At 43.9% G+C, this 17638-nt stretch overlaps 1 protein-coding gene across 2 annotated transcripts in view; it reads right to left on the bottom strand.

Moving 5' to 3' along the window:
* Window positions 1-17638, bottom strand: part of LOC101596182 (cat eye syndrome critical region protein 2 homolog) — a 169363-nt gene that overhangs the window by 54642 nt on the left and 97083 nt on the right. Inside the window, exons 2-7 of one of the 2 annotated variants that reach the window (XM_045137710.1) lie at window positions 14820-14914; window positions 8581-8764; window positions 6930-7069; window positions 5497-5601; window positions 1634-1683; window positions 461-630 (exon numbers count right to left, since the gene is read on the bottom strand). In XM_045137710.1, coding sequence (XP_044993645.1) covers window positions 461-630; window positions 1634-1683; window positions 5497-5601; window positions 6930-7069; window positions 8581-8764; window positions 14820-14914 — 744 coding nt within the window. Of the gene's footprint in view, window positions 1-460; window positions 631-1633; window positions 1684-5496; window positions 5602-6929; window positions 7070-8580; window positions 8765-14819; window positions 14915-17638 lie in introns of those variants that run through there. The other variant, XM_045137711.1, reaches the window with a different exon arrangement.

Here is a 17638-nt window from a genome sequence, read left to right as displayed (position 1 = left end):
ACAGGGCACATTTATTGATGATGATTATAAGAAAAGGAAGGCTGGTTCCAGGCTAAGAAAAATATCTTTCTGGCCAGGTTTGGTGGCACACACCTTTAATCCCTGCACTCAGGAGGCAGAGAGAGGTAGGAGGATTGCAGAGAGTTTGAGGCCATCCTGAAACTACATAATGAATTCCAGGTCAACCTGGGGCTACAATGAGAATCTCCCTGTAAAAACCAAACAAAACATACGCACGCACACACGCACATCATTCTAAGAACTGGTGCATGTGTGGCTCAGGGTCTCCCAGGAGAAAGAACATCACGTATCATGACCCATGGGAAAAGAGTGGGTGAAACAGGGCTCCGTACTATAACCCAGCTGGGAGAGATGACAGCTTGCACCACTCAGGACAATGTGTACTTTCCTCAGTCCGACTGGACAAACGGAACCTCACAAGCAGCAAGGAAGGACTCACCTTTTGAGCAATCATGGTGCAGATCTCAGGCAGGAACTCCTCACTGAGGAGCTTGTACAGCTGCCGCTCTCGGACAGACGTTCTCTCTCGAAAGCTCTCCGTGACCTGTCTCCACTCCTCTTCTGTTTGACATAGCAGCCACCAGGTGCCTTGGCCTGGTCCTCGGGACCCTATCAAGGAAAGAGATCGATTTACTACACTAGGCTGCAATAGGAAATTATGTTCTTACCATTCTTGGACATGACTAAAATGACCAAAACGGGGGGGGGGGGGGGGGGGGGGGGCGGTGCTATTGCTTAAAAAAAAATGTCTGTACATGTGTGTGAAGGCCAGGAAAACACAGTTTTTCTTCCTTTTATTTTCCATCCTTCTTTCTGTGTTTCAAGGTAGGGTCTCACTTTAGCCCAGGCTAACCTGGAATTCACTAGGTAGTCTCAACATGGTCTCGAACTCACACGCTGCCATTCCTGGCTTGTTTTTCAGGTAAGATTTCACTTTAGCCCAGGCTGACCTGGAAACTGTAGTCTCAGGATGGCCTTGAACTCATAGCAATCCTTCTATCTTTGCCTCCCAAGTGCTGGGATTAAAGGCATGTGCTACTATGCCTGGCCCAATCTGGCTTTTTTTTCCCTCTCCAATCTGTTTTTTTCATTGGGCTCACATTCTGCAGAATACAACTCAAAGTGATCCTCTTGCCTCTGCCTCCAGAGTGCTGTGTTCAAAGGTGGGTGCCACCATGACTACCTGACCCACACTTTTGAATTTCCTGTTTCTGTGTCTTTTTTTTTTTTTTTTTTTTGAGGTGGGAGTTTCATTCTAGCCCAGGCTGACCTAAATTTTACTCTGTAGTCTGAGTGGCCTCAAACTCACAGTGATATAGCGTATGTACCAGGTGTTATGGCACTTGTGAAGAGACCTCATTCTGCCTTTCAAGTACTAACAAGGCCCAACCCTGGTTTCCAAGATCAGATGAGACTGGGTGTGTTCAGGATGGCATGGCCATAGACTTGACCTATTTTGGTCTTGAAGTGTCTGTGATGAGCCCAGGGTGAGACTGCGGAGTGGAGTGGAGAAGGGGCCACCATCCTAGCTGTTCTGTGACTGGAAACTGAGTCACCATCCTAACAGGATGCATGTGCTGGATCCTTTCTAAGCGGCAGTGGAGGTCATTACCATTTCTCGTCTGTAGCTCTGATGCCAAGGAGTTTTCCTCTTGCTTCTCACTGAAACACAGTAAAAGGAGGGACCATTCAGGCATGTCCAAAATTGCTTGGCATTCTGCAGAATGTGAACCAGTTAGAAATCAGCATGGGCCGGGTGTGGGGGCACACGCCTTTAATCCCAGCACTCAGGAGGCAGAGGTAGGAGGACTGCTCTGAACTCAAGGCCATCCTGGGACTACAGAGTGAGTTCCAGGTCAGCCTGGGCTACAGTGAGATGCATTCTTGAATAAAAAAATTCTAAAGTTATTATTTTCCTCTATATTCATATTGTTGCCATACTTTTGGAGTAACTGTGTTTTAGTACTCCCATTTTTAGCAGCAATTCCAGCTTACAACCTACTTTTCTGAAAGAAAGAAAGAAAGAAAGAAAGAAAGAAAGAAAGAAAAGAAAAGAAAAGAAAAGAAAAGAAAAGAAAAGAAAAGAAAAGAAAAGAAAAGAAAAGAAAAGAAAAGAAAAGAAAAGAAAAGAAAAGAAAAGAAAAGAAAAGAAAAGAAAAGAAAAGAAAAGAAAAGAAAAGAAAAGAAAAGAGGCTGTGCAGCTAGACAGACTCAAGACCTGTCACTCTCCAGTAGAGGGCAGCACAAGCTCATGTGTTCTTCAAGATGATTCTAGATTTGTTTGTTTTTATTTTTTGAGGCAGGGTCTCACACTAACTCAGGCTGGAATTCACTGTATAGTCCCAGTGGCCTCAAACTCACTGTGATTCTACCTCTGCCTCTGGAGTGCTGGGATTAAAGTCACCACCACACCCAGCTGTTGAAGATGATTCTATATATTCCCATTGAGGTACTTTAATTATTGGTGGTTACAGTGAAATGAAAATAGAAGTGAGGACCTCTAACAAAATCCAGAAACATGTTATATGTATAGATCACAAGTGACTATGGGACATTTTTCACAAACATTGCTAAGCAATTAGTGAAGTACTGTAATCTTGTTAAACTTAACTGATCTCTTCATACTGTCTATTCATACAGTGGTTTCTTAGGAATTTCCCCTTCCCTGCCCCTCTCTCTTCTTCTGGTCCTGGTTATTGACAGAGCCTGGCTATGTAGCTCAGGCCAGCCTAGAACTAATGGTGCTCATTCCAGGAATGTGCCTTGGTAGAGATGGAGAGATGGTTTGCTTAGCAGTTAACCTGTGAAGCCTACAGACCCAGGTTTAATTCCTCAGGACCCAGGTAAGCTAGATGCACAAGGTGGTACATGCTTCTGGTGTTCATTTGCATTGGCTAGAGGCCCTGATATGTCCATTCTCTCCAATAAATAAAATATATTTAAAACTATCTTTAAAAGCATAAGTGAAATTGTCTATTCCAAAATCATTTAAAGTGCTTAGACTTTCTTTTTAAATATATGTGTGTGCATGTTTTATTTATTTGAGAGAGAAAAAGAGGCAGAGGGGGGAGAGGCAGGCCCTCTAGATTTTACAAACAAATTCAGATACATGTACCACCTTGTGAATATGACTAATGTGGGACCTGGGGAAACCAACCTAAGTTCTTTGGCTTTGCCGGCAAGTGTCTTAACCACTAAGATATATCTTTCCAGCCCACAGTTAGACTTTCTAATTGTAGTGTTAAGCAGCTGCTTATTCTATAACTAGAAACTTTTAAGAACAGGCCTCACCTGTATAGGTTTACAATGGTAAGTCCAATATCCTAATATGAAGTATAAGTATATTTACATAGGACAAATTAGATTATAACTATTCTTTTTATTTTTTAAATTATTTATTTATTTACTTATTTATTTGAGAGTGACAGACACAGAGAGAAAGACAGATAGAGGGAGGGAGAGAGAGAGAATGGGTGCGCCAGGGTTTCCAGCCTCTGCAAACGAACTCCAGACGCGTGCGCCTCCTTGTGCATCTGGCTAACGTGGGACCTGGGGAACCGAGCCTCGAACCGGGGTCCTTAGGCTTCACAGGCAAGCGCTTAACCGCTAAGCCATCTCTCCAGCCCTTATTTTATTTTTTTAAAGATAGAGCAGGAGAGAGAATTGGCGCACCAGGGTCTCAGCCACCGCAATCAAACTCCGGATGCTTTCCCCACCTAGCAGGCACATGTGACCTTGTGCTTGCCTCATCTTTGTGCATCTGACAAACATGGGATCTGGAAAGTAGAACGGGTCCTTAAACCTCATAGGCAAGCACCTTAATAGTGATGCCATCTCTCCAGCCTTTTAAATTTTTTTTTATTATTTATTTATTTTGAGGTAGTTTCACTAATCCAGGCTGACCTGGAATTTACTATGTAGTCTCAAGGTGGGCTCAAACTCATGGAGACCCTCCTACCACTGCCTTCCAAGTGCTGGGATTAGATGTGTGCACCGCCAAGCCTGTCTTCTCTTTTAAGATTTTTTTTTAATATTTTATTTTCATGTAGTTATTTATTTGACTGAGAGGAAGAGGGAAGGAGGGAGGATGCCAGGGCCTCAAGCTACTGCAAACAAACCCCAGACACGTGCATCACCTGGGGAATTGAACCTGGGTCTTTGGCTTTGCAGGCAAGTGCATTAACTGCTAAGCCATCCCTCCAGCCCTCCTTTTGGTTTTTTGAGGAAGGGTCTCTCTCTAGCCCAGGCTGACCTGGAATTCATTATGTAGTCTGAAGGCGGCCTTGAACTGCCAGCAATCCTCCTAACTTGGCCTCCCAAGTGCTGGGATTAAAGACATGCCACCAGCCCCAACCAGATGCACAAAGTGGCACATATATCTGGAACTAGTTTGCAGTGGCAAGAGGCTCTAGTGAATCCATTCTCATTCTCTCTCTTTGCCTTGCATATAAATAAACAAAACCTAAAAATAGGGCTGGGGAGATGGCTTAGCGGTTAAGCGCTTGCCTGTGAAGCCTTAGGACCCCAGTTCGAGACTCAATTCCCCAGGACCCACGTTAGCCAGATGCAGAAGGGGACATATGCGTCTGGAGTTCCTTTGCAGTGGCTGGAGGACCTGGCGTGCCCATTCTCTCTCTGTCTGTCATTCTCAAATTAATAAATAAAAATAAACAAAAAAAATTTTAAAAATAAAAAATAAAAACCTAAAAATAATAAAAAATTTTTTTTACAAAATCCTGAAAACTATGCATGATCCATTGTAAATATCTGAGAAACCTTCATTGTACTATACATTTTAAAATTAATTATACTACAAAAAAGTGGATTGAGTTAATTCTGTGGCTAACTGTTATATGCTATTGATATACCATTCTGTGTTTGGGAAAACATTGTAGTTACATAATGTAATTTTCTATAATAACGAGAAGGTAAAGGTTCTGGAAGAGATTGCTCAGTGGTTAGAGGCACTTGCTTACAAAGCACAACAGGCAGGGTTTGAATCCCCAGATTGAACAAGGTGGTGCATGCTTCTGGAGTTCGTTTGTAGTGGCATGAGGCTCTGGTGTGCTCATTCTCATTCATATCTCACTTTCTCCTTCCCTCATTCCCACCTTCCCTTTCTGTGGCAAAGGGCTAGGGAGATGGCTCAGTGGTTAAAGGTACTTGTATGCAAAGCCAGGCAGGTGTACAAAGTGGTGCATGCATCTGGAGTTAATCTGCAGTGGCAGGAGATCCTGGTGTACCTATTCATTCATTCACATTCTTATTCTGTCTCTACAAGTCATATCCATCAGGGATTCCAGCTGCTTAGTGAGTACTTGACATTTTCACGTGGCCAACCACTCAAGTCTCCATCACATAAGACCCATGTCCTTCCCAAGGCACATGTGGAAATGAAAAACATAGGAAGAAGCAAGATTAAGGGTTCCTATTATCATGAGAGTTTGTGACCAAAGAACAACGAGCTTTTCTTACCTTGCTGTAACCTCCTCCTGTACTTTCTTGCGTTTGGGGGGCCTCCCTCTTCTTTTTCCTGTTTTTCCAAGAACACTTGAGGCATTTTTTGGTCTCTCATTTTCCCTAAGAAATGGTATCATTCAATAGAAATGTTCTGACACAGGACTGACTAGTTCCGTATTATTTCTGTATGAGTATTTACAGTATTTTTGGCCACAAGGTTACCAGAAAGGATTCTGTGGTGGTCACTGAGGACGAGCAAAGTGATTTACTGTCTTCCACAGGAGTTATGAGACTGTGGGACCAAGGAAAACTGTCATTGTGTAATTTCAAAATACAGTATCTACCAGGCATGGTGGTGCATGCATTTAATCCCAGCACTGAGGAGTCAGAGGTAGGAGGATCGCGGCCAGGCTGGGACTACAGAGTGAGTTCCAGGTCAGCCTAGGCTTCAGTGAAACCCTATCTAGATAAAAACAATTTAAAAAAAAATCAAACCAGCTAATAAGATCTAACACCTGGCCAAGAGTGAACACTGCTCCTAACAATAAGGAAGTCTAAAGAAAACAAGCGCCTGAGGCCCTTCAGCACCTACAATGCTCTCACAGCCCTCACGAGGGCAGGCAGCTGTTTGAGAGTATTTTCTTTCCCTCCCTCCCTCCTTTCTTTCTTTTTCTTTTGGCTTTTTGAGGTGAGGTCTCTCTGTAGCCCAGGCTGACCTGGAATTCAAAATGTAGTCTCAGGGTGGCCTCGAACTCTCTGCGATCCTCCTACCTCTGCCTCCCAAGTGCTGGAATTAGTGTGCGCCACCACGCCCAGGTTGTTGGCTCCTCTACTCTGAGGTAGGGTCTTGCTGTTACTCAGGCCGACCAGAAATTCGCTATGTAGTCTCAGGCTGGCCTGAGACTCCTATCAATCCTCCTATCTCTGCCTCCTGCCTCAACTTGTTGTTCTAGTAGAAAGAGTTGTTAAAGTCTGCCAATGAATGTGGGAAACTAGAGCAGGATGTGGGGGCTCATGCCTTTTAATCACAAAGTGGGGAGGCAGAGGTAAGAGGATGGCAGTGAGGGAATTCCAGGTCAGCCTTGGCTGCAGTGAGATTCCACCTTGAAATAGCTTAAACGGGGGAGGCAATACTGCTATGTTCACGTCACCGAGATGTTGAGAAACCTGCTGTATACAACAGTCTGTGGTATAGTTTTGGTCCCCTCTCAGGAAATCTCTTATCAACAACTTTATACCAAAAACACATTATCTTTCATGTGGCCTTGTGGCAGAGGCTATGAAGTGATCCTTTCTGTTTCTGTATGAAAATAGCTCTTTACCATCTCTTTCTAGGGATGCTGGAGCCAGCTAGTTATGTCATTAGGATAAAGCGCTGTGTAATTCCGATACATTATTTTTAAACATACGTGTAGCGGTCACCACGGACCTGACATTAGAGAGAGTACCTGCTTGAAGACAGTTCTCCATTGGGCCTGCCTTGAACCGGGTCTTCTTTGTACATCCGTGTGCCATAGAAGTACCAGTAAAGTGCCCCTGAATTGTCTTCACCCAGAGGCTCCACACGGAGGCTGTCGGCATCCAGACCCTGGGCAAGGAGGAAGGTGGATTTGGAGCAAAGAGAAACAATGTGAAACAGGAGAAAACGGGAGAACCAAAATTAAACTCAGATATACCCTGTGTTTTTTAAAAAAAAAAGTCCAAATATTTTCTAGCAGAATGGGAAGCGGGGACCTGCTTTGAAGAACAAGACACAGATGCAACCCGAGTGTCCCCTGTGCCACCGCTGCGCCCATTTCACAGACAGAAATTCTGATGCCTCTCATACTTGGCTAAGGCTCATGTGGAAGGAAGGACAACTCAGATCCTTCCTTTTTGTTTCTTTTCTTTTTTTAATTTAAATTATTTGTTTGCAAGCAGAAAGAGTGGGTGGGCGGGAAATGGGTGCACCAGGGGGCCTCTACCACCATGAGCGACCTCCAAAACTCTGTGCATCTGGCTTTGCATGCATACTAGGGAATCAAAACAGGGTGGTCAGGCCTTGCAAGCAGGGCCCTTAACTGCCACTGCCGAGTCACTGCTCTCTCTCTCTCTTTCTTTCTTTCTTTCTTTTTTTTTTTTGCATGAGATATTCTTGAACTTGCAGCAAACCTCTTATCTCAGCCTCCTGAATGGTGAGCTTGCAAGTGTGAGTTGCCAGCCAAGCTTCCATCAGGTGTTAGAAAGACTTTGTTTCATGTGACTCTGAACCACAGCAACTTCTTTTTGGTGGTGTTTTGGTTTTTTGGAGGAAAGGTTTCATTCTAACTCAGGTTGACCTGAATTCACAATGTAGTCTCAGGGTGGCCTCGAACTCACAGTGAATCTCCTATGTCTGCAGTCCAAGTGCTGGGATTAAAGGAGTACATTACCATGCCCGGCTAATTTTTTTTTTCTTTTCAAGAACTCAAACTCTGGTTTCTCAATACTTTTAGGATTACACACTGAGTAACCTTTCTTAAGATTTTATTTTTATTTGAGTGAGAGAAGCAGAGAGAGAGACAGACAGGCAGAAGGGGCGAAACAGGGCCTCTAGCCCTGCAAATGAACTCCAGATACAGGCACCACCTTGTACATCTAGTTTACATGGGTTCTGGGGAATTGAACCTGGGTCCTTTAGCTTTGCAGGTAAGCGCCTAAACCACTAAGCCATCTCTCCAACTCCAGCTCCTTTTTTATTTTCCAAGGTAGGGTCTCACTCTAGACCAGGCTGACCTGGAATTCACTCTGTAGTCTCAGGGTGGCCTTGAATTTATGGCAATCCTCCTACCTCTGCCTCCCAAGTACTGGGATTAAAGGCATGTGCCACCACATCTGTTATTATTTTTAATGTGGGTCGAACTTGGGTGCGTTGGCATTGCAGGAAAGCGCCATCCAGCCCCCTTTTTTGTTTAAATAAAAAATATTATTTTTGTTTCTTCAAGGTAGGGTCTCACTCCAGCTCAGGCTGGCTTCAAACTGAAAGCAATCCTACCCAGTGCTGGGATTAAAGTTATGCGTCGGGATGCTGGGCTTGTGACTAGCTTTTTTTTACTGCTCTGGAGAAAGAAGGTCAAGTACCTTGAGTAGGTCAAAGACATCGTCCGCATCGAGCCGGTAATCACAGAGCCGGTGCAGGATCTCCACCCTAGTGCGGAGCGGCAGGTCGTGGAAGCGGGCTTCTCTCAGAGGGTTGGGCTTTCCTTCCTCCAGCTCCCAGCGGTAGTTGATGATGTCCTCCAGGTAGCTGTGGAATGTCTGGGGCCTGACCAAATGGCCAGAACACAAAAACACATTTATATAAACCCAAATGGGTTGCAAAGGGGAGAGAAGTGATGGTTTGAAACACTGAAGAGTAATGAAAGAATGCCTTGAAAGCCTTTCACTGAAGGTTTATGTATTAGATATCTACTCAAACAAATCTCAAAGAAGAGAAATACATTTAAGGTGTTTTTCAGGTGGGGGAGATGGCTCAGTGGCTCAAGGCACTTGCTTGCAACACCTGATGGCCAAGGGTCAACTCCCTGGCAGCCATGTAAAAGTGGACATGAAGTGATACATGTATCTGTGACCCCAGCATGCCTTTGAAATGGGAGGTGGAACCAGGAGACTCTGTCTCAAAGGACCTGGAACAGACAAATCCTCTGACCGCACAGGCACACAGTGACACGCACAAGCCCATACATACACAAACATAGAGGTAAGTCAAAAGCATTGTGAAGCTTCCTATGATTAGTTTTTTACTATAAACCACAGGCAGCCTCTTCTAGTCAAAGGTGTAAGCTGCAAAGCAAAGGGTAGGGTCTCACTCACTGTACATAGTGTTCAGATTTCACACGGTATGTATTTCAACATGGAGACCAAGATGATGTGCGCACGCTTGCGCGCGCGCGCGCGCACACACACACACACACACACACACACCAAGTTATATAAATTAATTTATTTAACTGCGCATGGTGGTACATGCCTTTAATCACAGCACAAAGAAAGCTAAGGTAGGAGGATTACAGTGAGTTCAAGGCCAGCCTTGAACCTACCTCAAAAAATGAAATTATAGGGGCTGGAGAGATGGCTTAGCGGTTAAGCGCTTGCCTGTGAAGCCTAAGGACCCCGGTTCGAGGCTCGGTTCCCCAGGTCCCACGTTAGCCAGATGCACAAGGGGACGCACGCATCTGGAGTTCGTTTGCAGAGGCTGGAAGCCCTGGCGCGCCCATTCTCTCTCTCTCCCTCTATCTGTCTTTCTCTCTGTGTCTGTCGCTCTCAAATAAATAAATAAATAAATAATAAAAAAAAAGAAATTATAGGACTGGAGAGCTGGCTTAGCTGTTAAGGCATCTGCCTGCAAAGCCAAAGGACCTCAGTTTGATTCCCCAAGACCCACGTAAGCCAGATGCACAAGGTGGCGCACGTGTCTGGAGTTTGTTTGCAGTGGCTGGAAACCCATTCTCTCTCTCTCTCAGCTTCTTTCCCTCTCTCAAATAAATAAATAAAAATAAAATAGTTGAAATGTAAGTATATAATTTTAAAAATATTTGCAGTGGCTGGAAGCCCATTCTCTCTCTCTGCTTCTTTCCCTCTCTCAAATAAATAAATAAAAATAAAATACTTGAAATGTAAGTTATGTAATTTTTTAAATATTATTAAAGTATGATGCAAAGGTAGAAAACTTCAGAAAACCAAATTACTCTACTGTCCAAGTATGCTACAGATTTTTCTTATTCCTTCTTCTCTCTTTTCTTTTAATGTTGCCAAGGCTGGTTTTCAGCTCTGGACTCCTGTGGTTCTCAGCCTCTCTAGCTGGAAGCATACCACTAAATTAGCTATTCTAAATTTTTTAACACAGGTGTTTTACAGAAAAGATGCCATACAACACAACTGAACTGAAATAATAATTTTGCTTCTACTAAAGCAGAAACGTAAAGAGGTTATGTAAGAAAACTAGAGCCAATCGTGGTGGTGTATGCCTTTAATCCCAGCACTCCGGAGGCAGAGGTAGGAGATCACCATGACTTGAGGCCACCCTGAAACTACAGAGTGAATTCCAGGTCAGCCTGCGCTAGAGTGACACGCTAGCTCGAAAAACCCAGGGGGAAAAAAAAAGAAAACTGGGAGTTCAGAGGCAACATATAAAGGGCCATGAGTTCTATTCCAATCACCACTCCCACAAACACTTCCCCACCAGCAAAAACCCCCCAATGAAAGTGTTTGTTTTTGAAGATCATAAATAGATCTACCCCAGGCTGACCTGGAATTCACTACATAAATAAGTCAATACAAGAATCAAGATGATTTTAAAAATAATTTTATTATTTGTTTAATTAGTTTTTGAGACAGAGAGGGGGAAGAGAGAGAGAATAGGTGTGCAAGGGCCTCTAGCAACTGTAAACGAATCCCAGACACATGTGCCACCTTGTGTGTGTCTGGCTTATGTGAGACTTGGAAAATCAAACCTGAGTCCTTAGGCTCTGAAGGCAAGCTTCTTAACTGCTAAGCCATCTCTCCAGACCTAAGGTGATTTGTTTTCTACTTTCTTTCCTTCCTTTCTTCCAAGGTGATTTTTAAAAAAATCATTTAATTTTTATTAAATGAGAAACATCAGAGGAACAAATACATAATGAAGTTAAGATACTTCACATTATTTATGAGATGTAAACAAAACCATGACAAGATTCTACTTCATACCTATTATTATGGTGACTATCAAAAAGATAACAGAAGAGCCAGGAGTGGTGGCACACACCTTTAATCCTAGCACTCGCCTTTAATCCCAGCACTTGGGAGGCAGAAGTAGGAGGATCGCTGAGTTCAAGGCCACCCTGAGACTACAGAGCGAATTCCAGGTCAGCCTGAGCTAGAGTGAGAGCCTAGCTCGAAAAACAAAACAAACAAACAAAAAAAGATAACAGAAGTGTTGGCCAAGATGTAGAGAAACTGGAATCCACATAAACTGATAAAAGGTAAAAATGTTTAGTTGCCGTGCTTGGCATACCGCTCAAAAACTAGAGTTGGCCAGCCTGGTAGTACATGTGTAATTCTAGCATTGAGAGGCTGGTGAAAACCAGCCTGGACTTCAAAGGGAGTTCTGTGCCAGCCTGGGCTACATACAGGATGAGACCATGTCTCAAAGAAACAAAAAAAAAAAAAAAAAAAAAAAAAAAAAAACAAAGACAGAAAGAAGTTATAGAATTATTATATTAGTAAATGATCCAGGCACTCCATAGGTTTTGTTGTTTTTGCTAGTCCAGGCTGAACCTGGCCTCACTCTGTAGCCCCAGGCTGGCCTGGAAGCTCTGCTTCCCAAATGATGATAGGTAGATATACAACCCAAACAAATATCTCCACATAAAAACTTGTAAACTATGTTCAAGATAATGTATGTGTATTTACTAAGAGCCAGAAAACAGAAAATGGAGATGCTTCTAAACTGATGAGTAGATAGCGAAAATACATACCCAGACACTGCAGCATTATTTGACCACAAAAAGAAATGAAGCAGGGAAGGGTCAGACTGGGCTACAGTGAGACCTTATCTCTAATTAGAATAACTGAATCTACAGAGATGGCCCCTCACAATTTTTTAAAAAGGACCCAGGTTCAATTCCCTAGGACCCACATAAGCCAGATGCACAAGGTGGCATATGTGTCTGGAGTTCGTTTATAGTGGCTGAAGACCCTGAAATGCCCATTCTCTCTCTATCTGCCTCTCTCTCTCTCTCAAATAAATTTTTTTTTTTTTAAATGGTGGCTGGAAAGATGGCTTGGTGATTACAACCTAGGTTCTATTCCCCAGTATGCATGTAAGGCAGATGCACAAGGCGAGGTATACAGCTAAGAGTTGCTTGCACTGGCTAGAAGCCCTTGCATGCCCTTTCTCTATCTGTTTTTCTCTCTCATTCATAAATAAATAAATAAAATATTAAAATGGAAGTAGATTGAGCTGGACAGGTCGCTTAGTAGTTATGGCTCTAGCCTGCAAAACCTAAGACCCAGGTTCAATTCCCTAGTAATAAAATTTTTAGGGCTGGAGAGATGGCTTAGCGGTTAAACGCTTGCCTGTGAAGCCTAAGGACCCTGGTTCAAGGCTCAATTCCCAAGGACCCACATTAGCCAGATGCACAAGGGGGTGCACGCGTCTGGAGTTCGTCTGCAGTGGCTAGAAGCCCTGGCGCGCCCATTCTCTCTCTCTCTCTCTCTCTCTCTCTCTCTCTCTCTCTCTCTCTCCCCCCCCTCCCTCCCTCCCTCTTTCTCTCTGTCTGTTGCTCTCAAATAAATAAAAATTTAAAGGAATTAGATTGGTCATCACAATTAATAAGCCGATGACAACTACAGGTTATCAATAAAATGTAAAGAATAAGACAGAAAACTGCCATGCCTGGTGGCACATGCCTATAATCCCAGCACATGGGAGGCAGAGGTAGGAGTATCACTGTGAGTTCAAGGTCAGCCTGGGACTACATAGTGAGTTCCAGGTAAGCCTAGGCTACAGTGAGACCTTACTTTCAAATAAACAAACAAAAAAAAAGGGTATAGAAAATTATATACCAAGGAGACTACAAAGAGACAAAAAGGTCATTCTGTTGAGCTTGCCTTAGAGGAGGAGGAAAGGAAAAGGTGCTGGTGTGCTGTCTCAAAGGTGAGCGCAGCAGTGCACAGGACGCAGGATGGGCGAAAACCTTCTAAAACGCGAAAGAGCCAAAGTAGAGACTGTTATTTTACCCAATTTCAGAGAATCTGGTATTTGAATAGCTTAGCAGCTTCTTCAAGTTTACCATACTCTTACATAGCATAGGAGCCAACATTTCCCAAGAGAAGTAAAACGTGACCACACACTCATTTCCATGCACATACTCTCACAGTAGCTTGTTGACAGGTCATGAATGCAACAAAAATGCCCACTGATGGGTGAACAGATTATTCTGTAGCATGTTTTTCATTGGACTCAACCCAGGGTACATGTCTGGGGTGAAGGCCTTGGGGTTGAGGAGTCTAGCCTACTATGCGCCCAGAGTCAGCTAGAACCTGCTACGCTCTCTCTCTCTGCTATTATGAGTGATGAGGGGAGCCAGCTCCCTCCGCCATGATGAAGCGTCCCATGGAAACTGTGAGAGTGAATGAAATAGGCCCTTTCCTACCATTAAAACACAAAGCCAGGCGTGGTGGCGCTAACCTTCAATCCCAGCAGAGGTAGGAGGATCATGACATAATGGTGTGCATCACCACGCCCGGCCCATATATATTGGTTTTTTGAGGTAGGGTCTCACTCTAGCCCAGGCTGACCTGGAATTAACTCTGGAGTCTCAGGGTGGCCTCACACTCACAGCGATCCTCCTACCTCTGCCTCCCAAGGGCTGGGATTAAAGGCCTGTGTGACACCATGCCCAGCTTCTATTGTCTTCTGTGTACAGTAGGAAAGAAAGCGTTTGAGAGCGGGTAAAAGCAAGTGGACAGTTGGGCACAGTGACACATGCGAGCAGTCCAGATCCCAGGGAAGCTGAGGCAGGAAGGTAACATGCACGTGGGAGTTCCAGGCTGGCTGGGTCAACATAGTGAGACTCAATTTCCAAAACAAACCCAGATTTTTATCTGGGTGCTATTTCGTTGTTTTCCCAGATAACATTTACCCTCAGTCTCTATACATCTCCGAGGCACTGGAGAGCTATTTAGCTGGCAGTGAGGGCAGAGCTTCCCTCTCCTTGCCAGTGTTGGGAACACTCTCCTGCTGCTGTTGTCCACCGGATGTTGGCCAGGAGGTGCTGTCCACCCTCTGCTCGTGCCGTCATTTGCCCGCTTCACGGAGCCCCCTCGAGTCTGTTAGCCAAAGTCAACCCCTTCCTCCCCGAGCTGCTCCTGGTCGGGTTCTCTGTGCAGCAGCGCGAGACTGACCGCGACAGGGTCCAAGTTAGTTATGCTGCTGAACCCACCATAGAGCCAAAGAAGACGTGCAAGGGGCAGAAACGCGGTAAAACCTGGTTTTGATTTTAAGACAATTTATTTTACAAATATTACAAGCCAAAATCAGAAAGAAGCACATACAAGAGGAAGAAATCTACACTCAAATCAGGTAATTATGCGTGACACTGATTTGAAAAAAAGCAAAAGTAAAATAAACTCAAGCATTCAAGCAAACACAGGCCTGGGACCTACCTGTAATGTACTCTCTACTCTTGGGCTGCAGGTCAAAAAGTTGGATGCCCACTGTCTATGCTGGAATGTACTGGCTAATGCTAGGTTCTAGTTTGTCCCAGGAGACAGGAACCACCACCAAGACTGGTTAATGTATCTGTAGCACAAGGAATAGTAAGATCAAGATTACTCACGTGATATCCCTTCGCTGATAGCAGCCCTGAAGCAGGCAGGCAATCAAGTCACTGATAAATTCCACATCATCTCTGTGAAGAGCTGCCTCTAACTCCTGAGAGGACAAAGACGAAGAGATCAGACAGAGAGTCCTTTGAGTCTACTCATCTCCTTTCCTACCCTGATCATCAAAGACCCTCAGTAATGAACCAGTCACTGGAAATGAAGAGCTCGCTATGCCCTTCCTCCAACACGTACTGTGGAAGAAGAATGAGAAGTGAACTTTCTGGTTTCCCCTGGGGTTTATTTGTCTCATTTTTCCTTACCAGGCCTCATTCTTCTTTCTTATGTCCTATACTCTGAAAGAAATACGCACGCATAATCTATTCCTTATAAACTGATGCTAGCTATATAATCAAAAATCTTGCTGGGCATGGTGGCACAAGCCTTTATTCTCAGCACTCAGGAGGCAGAGGTTGGAAGATCTCCATAAGTTTGAAATTACCCTGAGAGTACAAAGTGAATTCCAGGTAAGCCTGGGCCACAGAGAGACCCTGCCTCAAAACCACAACAACAACAACAAAATCTTAGTATGAAAAACTGCGCTGTATTGTTTCCTATTTTAAAGCACTGTGTGATTGATTGTAATGTAATCTTCATTTTCTTAACAGTTCTACTAAACTACCTGCAACAGCTTCAAAGAACCACTGTACTTTGAATTAAGCAGCAATGGGAGAATGCAGTATAGCAATCTTTTATTTTTTTTAAAGTATTTATTTGAGAGAGAGAAAATGGGCATGCCAGGGCCGCTGGCCACTGCAAACCTCCAGATGCACGTGCTACCTTGTGCATCCAGCTTTACGAGGGTACTGGGAAATCGAACTGGGTCCTTTGGCTTTGCCAGCAAAGTGCCTTAACCATAGCCTGGAATCTTTATTTGTTTATTTATTTATTTTATCTTGTTGCTGTTATTATTATTATCATCATTATTTGCTTTTTCGAGGTAGAGTGCTGGGATTAAAGTCATGCACCCAGCTCGGAATCTTTATTTTTATAATGTTATACCTACATGACTAAAAAAGCATGTTGCTAGAACATGACTATTCTTACATCATCTGAAGAGATGGGCAATATCTGCTAATAGTCTCATCTTGCTTTCCATGGAGTTCAGGGAGAAGCTGCAGGAGACAGCTTGTCTCATTCTCCACATACTGGCGCCCCCCCCCCCCCCCACCAGGAAAGGCTTCCCTGTAGCCCAGACTGACCTCAGCAATCCTCCTAGCTCTGCCTCCTGAGTGTGCTGGGATTAAAGGTGCACCACCACACCGAGCCTCCACACAGAATCCTAATTAAGACTTGTTTACAGGGGCTACTGGACACAGAGTGGCAGTGGGAAACTTTGGTGGGCCCTATTTCCCTTCTCAATCTTTCAAAAATAAGTATGTTTTCTTCTTCCCTGATCCCAAGGTTGGGAGTTCTGTCTGTCAGATCTGTCTGTAGATCTTAGATTCTAATTTTAATAAAAAGAAAAAAAAATAAGTATGTTTTCTTAAGTGATGGAGTGTGTTCTAAGTCATTAACTGTTACACAATGCAAGTTGGCCTGGATTCAAACCAACTGGCAAGAGTCTGCTTATAATGAACGAGCTCACAACTACATCTGTAATTTTCAGAAAAATCAAACTTTTGGACATCTGAACGCATTAGATGCAATTTCTGATCTCAACACAAATTACATGACAGAATGTACTAAAGTGGTAGTTTGTTCCTAGCAAAGAAGTAAGTCCCTTTGCAAATTATTTAAATTGTTCTATTTATTATTTTCTTTTTAAAAGAAATCCTGGAGCTGGAGAGATGGCTTAGCAGTTAAAGGCGCTTGCCTACAAAGCCAAAAAACCCAGGTTCGATTCTCAGGACCCACACAAGGGCCACATACACATGGAATTCATTGACAGCAGTTAGAGGTCCTAGTACACCCATTCTCTCTCTCAAAATAAAAGTAAATATTAGATTTTTTTAAAAATTAAAAAAATTCCTGAATTTGAGCCAGGTGTAGCATCTCATGCCTTTAATCTCAATACTTGGAAGGCTGAGGTAGGAGTTCAAAGCCAGCCTGGGCTAGAGTGAGAGACCTATCGGAAATAAATAGAAAATTACAACACACACACACACACACACACACACACACACACCCCAAGTTTGGGTCTGGAGATGGCTTATTGGTTAAGGTGCTTGCCTAAGGACCCAGGTTCAATTCCCCAATACCCACATAAGCCTGATGCACAAGGTGGCACTTGCATCTGGTGATCCAGTTGCAGTAGTAGCTAGAGGACCCAGTATGCCCAGTATGCCCATTCTCTCTATGTGTCACCCCCCCAATAAAGAGTGTGTGTGTGTGTTTTCCCAAGGTAGGGCCTCGCTCGCTAGCCCAGGCTGACCTGGAATTCACTAGGTAGTCTCAGGGTGAACTTGAACTCATGGTGCTCCTTCTACCTGTTTCCCAAGTGCTGGGATGGTGGCAGCACCTGGGAGGTGGGATCAGCAGTTCAAGGCTGGGCTGGAGAGATGGCTTGGTGGTTAAGGCACTTGCCTACGAAGCCAAAGGAGCCAGATGCACAAGGTGGTCCATGCATTGGGGTTCTGGAGGCCCTGACACATCTTTCTCTCTCCCTTCCCCCCCATCTCTTTCTCAAATAAACTTCCAGTATTTCAACTGGAAAGAAGGTAAGCTGAATTGCCTCGAAAGCCCAGACAGCTGATACTCAAGACTCAGAGACAAGGCTCAAAAGCTGAGCATGTTCTGCTTACCTTAAATCAAAATTTGGACACTGCTAATAGGT

Source organism: Jaculus jaculus, chromosome 18 (genome assembly GCF_020740685.1).
Source record: "Jaculus jaculus isolate mJacJac1 chromosome 18, mJacJac1.mat.Y.cur, whole genome shotgun sequence".
In the NCBI taxonomy this organism is placed as follows: Eukaryota; Metazoa; Chordata; class Mammalia; order Rodentia; family Dipodidae; genus Jaculus; species Jaculus jaculus.
This window is presented reverse-complemented; position numbering and strand designations above follow the sequence as displayed.